General features: G+C 44.9%; 1 protein-coding gene across 1 annotated transcript; it reads left to right on the forward strand.

Annotated features, from left to right (window-relative positions):
- Positions 1-3,384: 3,384 nt before the first annotated feature.
- Positions 3,385-4,341, forward strand: cyb5d1 (cytochrome b5 domain containing 1). Its single transcript, XM_072459031.1, has 2 exons — positions 3,385-3,642; positions 4,083-4,341. Exons 1-2 carry the CDS (start codon positions 3,409-3,411, stop codon positions 4,311-4,313), a joined length of 465 nt encoding a protein of 154 aa, XP_072315132.1. The 5' UTR covers positions 3,385-3,408; the 3' UTR covers positions 4,314-4,341.
- The last annotated feature ends 372 nt before the right edge of the window (positions 4,342-4,713 follow it).

Below are 4,713 nucleotides of genomic sequence, written 5' to 3' on the forward strand. Positions count from 1 at the left end.
AACCAGGACTAAACCAGGACTAAACCAGGTCTAAAGCAGGTCTAAAGCAGGACTAAAGCAGGACTAAAACAGGACTAAAATAGGACTAAAGCAGGACTAAAGCAGGACTAAAGCAGGACTAAAGCAGGACTAAAATAGGACTAAAGCAGGACTAAAGCAGGACTAAAGCAGGACTAAAATAGGACTAAAGCAGGACTAAAGTAGGACTAAAATAGGACTAAAGCAGGACTAAAGCAGGACTAAAGCAGGACTAAAACAGGACTAAACCAGGACTAAACCAGGACTAAAGCAGGACTAAAGCAGGACTAAACCAGGACTAAAGCAGGACTAAACCAGGTCTAAAGCAGGACTAAACCAGGTCTAAAGCAGGACTAAAACAGGACTAAACCAGGACTAAAGCAGGACTAAACCAGGTCTAAAGCAGGACTAAAGCAGGACTAAAGCAGGACTAAACCAGGACTAAACCAGGTCTAAAGCAGGTCTAAAGCAGGACTAAACCAGGACTAAACCAGGACTAAACCAGGACTAAAGCAGGACTAAACCAGGTCTAAAGCAGGTCTAAAGCAGGTCTAAAGCAGGACTAAACCAGCAATAAACCAGCACTAAATCAGCACTAAACCAGCACTAAATCAGGACTAAACCAGCACTAAATCAGGACTAAACCAGGACTAAAGCAGGACTAAACCAGGACTAAACCAGGACTAAACCAGGACTAAACCAGGTCTAAACCAGGTCTAAAGCAGGACTAAACCAGGTCTAAAGCAGGACTAAACCAGCAATAAACCAGCACTAAATCAGCACTAAACCAGCACTAAATCAGGACTAAACCAGCACTAAATCAGGACTAAACCAGGACTAAAGCAGGACTAAACCAGGACTAAACCAGGACTAAACCAGGTCTAAACCAGGTCTAAAGCAGGACTAAACCAGGTCTAAAGCAGGACTAAACCAGGTCTAAAGCAGGTCTAAAGCAGGACTAAACCAGGTCTAAAGCAGGTCTAAACCAGGTCTAAAGCAGGACTAAAACAGGACTAAAATAGGACTAAAGCAGGACTAAAGCAGGACTAAAGCAGGACTAAAGCAGGACTAAACCAGGACTAAACCAGGTCTAAACCAGGTCTAAAGCAGGACTAAAGCAGGACTAAAGCAGGACTAAAGCAGGACTAAACCAGGACTAAACCAGGTCTAAAGCAGGTCTAAAGCAGGACTAAACCAGGACTAAACCAGGACTAAACCAGGTCTAAAGCAGGTCTAAAGCAGGACTAAAGCAGGACTAAAACAGGACTAAAATAGGACTAAAGCAGGACTAAAGCAGGACTAAAGCAGGACTAAAGCAGGACTAAACCAGGACTAAACCAGGTCTAAACCAGGTCTAAAGCAGGACTAAAACAGGACTAAAATAGGACTAAAGCAGGACTAAAGCAGGACTAAAGCAGGACTAAAGCAGGACTAAAATAGGACTAAAGCAGGACTAAAGCAGGACTAAAGCAGGACTAAAGCAGGACTAAACCAGGACTAAACCAGGTCTAAACCAGGTCTAAAGCAGGACTAAAACAGGACTAAAATAGGACTAAAGCAGGACTAAAGCAGGACTAAAGCAGGACTAAAGCAGGACTAAAATAGGACTAAACCAGGACTAAAGCAGGACTAAAGCAGGACTAAAGCAGGTCTAAAGCAGGACTAAAACAGGACTAAACCAGGACTAAACCAGGACTAAAGCAGGACTAAACCAGGACTAAAGCAGGACTAAACCAGGACTAAACCAGGACTAAACCAGGACTAAACCAGGTCTAAACCAGGTCTAAAGCAGGACTAAACCAGGTCTAAAGCAGGACTAAACCAGGTCTAAAGCAGGACTAAAGCAGGACTAAACCAGGTCTAAAGCAGGACTAAACCAGGACTAAAGCAGGACTAAACCAGGACTAAAGCAGGACTAAACCAGGACTAAACCAGGACTAAACCAGGACTAAACCAGGACTAAACCAGGTCTAAACCAGGTCTAAAGCAGGACTAAACCAGGTCTAAAGCAGGACTAAACCAGGTCTAAAGCAGGACTAAACCAGGACTAAAGCAGGACTAAACCAGGACTAAAGCAGGACTTAAGCAGGACTAAAATAGGACTAAAGCAGGACTAAACCAGGTCTAAAGCAGGTCTAAACCAGGTCTAAAGCAGGACTAAAACAGGACTAAAATAGGACTAAAGCAGGACTAAAACAGGACTAAAATAGGACTAAAGCAGGACTAAAACAGGACTAAAATAGGACTAAAGCAGGACTAAAGCAGGACTAAAGCAGGACTAAAGCAGGACTAAAATAGGACTAAAGCAGGACTAAAGCAGGACTAAAGCAGGACTAAAATAGGACTAAAGCAGGACTAAAGCAGGACTAAAATAGGACTAAAGCAGGACTAAAGCAGGACTAAAGCAGGACTAAAGCAGGTCTAAAGCAGGACTAAAATAGGACTAAACCAGGACTAAAGCAGGACTAAAGCAGGACTAAAACAGGACTAAACCAGGACTAAACCAGGACTAAAGCAGGACTAAAGCAAGACTAAAGCAGGACTAAACCAGGACTAAACCAGGACTAAAGCAGGACTAAACCAGGTCTAAAGCAGGACTAAACCAGGTCTAAAGCAGGACTAAAACAGGACTAAACCAGGACTAAACCAGGACTAAAGCAGGACTAAAGCAGGACTAAAGCAGGACTAAACCAGGACTAAACCAGGACTAAACCAGGACTAAAGCAGGACTAAACCAGGTCTAAAGCAGGACTAAACCAGGTCTAAAGCAGGTCTAAACCAGGTCTAAAGCAGGTCTAAAGCAGGACTAAAGCAGGACTAAAGCAGGACTAAACCAGGACTAAACCAGGTCTAAAGCAGGTCTAAAGCAGGACTAAACCAGGACTAAACCAGGACTAAACCAGGACTAAAGCAGGACTAAACCAGGTCTAAAGCAGGTCTAAAGCAGGTCTAAAGCAGGACTAAAGCAGGACTAAAACAGGACTAAAATAGGACTAAAATAGGACTAAAGCAGGACTAAAGCAGGACTAAAGCAGGACTAAAGCAGGACTAAAATAGGACTAAAGCAGGACTAAAGCAGGACTAAAGCAGGACTAAAGCAGGACTAAAGCAGGACTAAAATAGGACTAAAGCAGGACTAAAGCAGGACTAAAATAGGACTAAAGCAGGACTAAAGCAGGACTAAAGCAGGACTAAAATAGGACTAAAGCAGGTCTAAACCAGGTCTAAACCAGGTCTAAACCAGGTCTAAACCAGGTCTAAACCAGGTCTAAACCAGGTCTAAAGCAGGTCTAAAGCAGGTCTAAACCAGGTCTAAAGCAGGTCTAAAGCGACTGAACTAGGACCAGTCCTGGTTTAGTCCTGGTTTAGTTCCAACACTGCAGAACTCTGATGTTTCTCCTTCAGCTTCGGTGCTTCATAGACCCGCTCACCCAGTGCCGGCGTTACTACACCCCCAGGGGGCGCTTCCTGCACGTGCCCCCGACAGGCCCCCGCTCAGACTGGGCCTGTGACATCAGCCCCCCCTGGTGGAGAGACCCCTGCTACTGCATCGGCCTGCTGTCCCACAAGACACGCTGGATCAGAGTCATCAACACGCTCACCGCACAGGAGCAAAGACTGGAGGTAAAGCAGGTCTAAACCAGGTCTAAACCAGGACTAAACCAGGTCTAAACCAGGTCTAAAGCAGGTCTAAACCAGGTCTAAACCAGGTCTAAACCAGGTCTAAACCAGGACTAAACCAGGTCTAAACCAGGACTAAACCAGGTCTAAACCAGGTCTAAACCAGGACTAAACCAGGTCTAAACCAGGTCTAAACCAGGTCTAAACCAGGTCTAAACCAGGACTAAACCAGGACTAAACCAGGTCTAAACCAGGTCTAAAGCAGGTCTAAACCAGGTCTAAACCAGGACTAAACCAGGACTAAACCAGGTCTAAACCAGGTCTAAACCAGGTCTAAACCAGGTCTAAACCAGGTCTAAACCAGGTCTAAACCAGGTCTAAACCAGGTCTAAACCAGGTCTAAACCAGGTCTAAAGCAGGTCTAAAGCAGGTCTGTGTTGCAGGTTTGCAGTGAGGAGACTCTGGAGGAGATTCTGGGCCGTTATCAGTCCTACAATAGCCACGCCCACAGCTACACCTGGAAACATGGGGGCGTGGCCTTGGACATGAGCTGCACCCTGGAGGAGAATGGTCTCCATGACGATGACCCCGAGCTCGATGAGCTCCGGCTTGACCGTGACCTGTTTAGCCCCGCCCTCCTTCTGCACTTCAATGACGACCTGAGCGAGGCCTGAGCAAAATATGATCAATAAACATGATTAATAAGATAAGATGAGATCATCCTTTATTGTCCCACATAAGGGTTAAATTTCATTGTTGCGATGCAGGAAGATCCAGAGGAAAAGAACAGATCATTTATAGGAAGGTTGAAAAACACTTTCAGTAGAAGATCTTTTATAAACAAAAATCCGTCACTTAAAAACTTTAGCCTGTCAAACTCGAATCTGTACGTAGCATTATCAAAACCAAAGAATGCTAATTGGGGGGAGGTACAGGATTTTGTCCATCAGTGTTTTATAGCAGAGGACTGGGATAGTGTTCCAAACTCTAATGTGACATTTTCACGGTCTTCGGGCGCATGGCGGGTGTGTTTACAGTCGCCTCTGCATTCCTTTCGCTGTGTTTCCACTGATA

Source organism: Eucyclogobius newberryi, unplaced genomic scaffold (assembly GCF_026437365.1).
Source record: "Eucyclogobius newberryi isolate DKJ021-1_F unplaced genomic scaffold, fEucNew1.0.hap1 SCAF_22, whole genome shotgun sequence".
Taxonomy (NCBI): domain Eukaryota; kingdom Metazoa; phylum Chordata; class Actinopteri; order Gobiiformes; family Gobiidae; genus Eucyclogobius; species Eucyclogobius newberryi.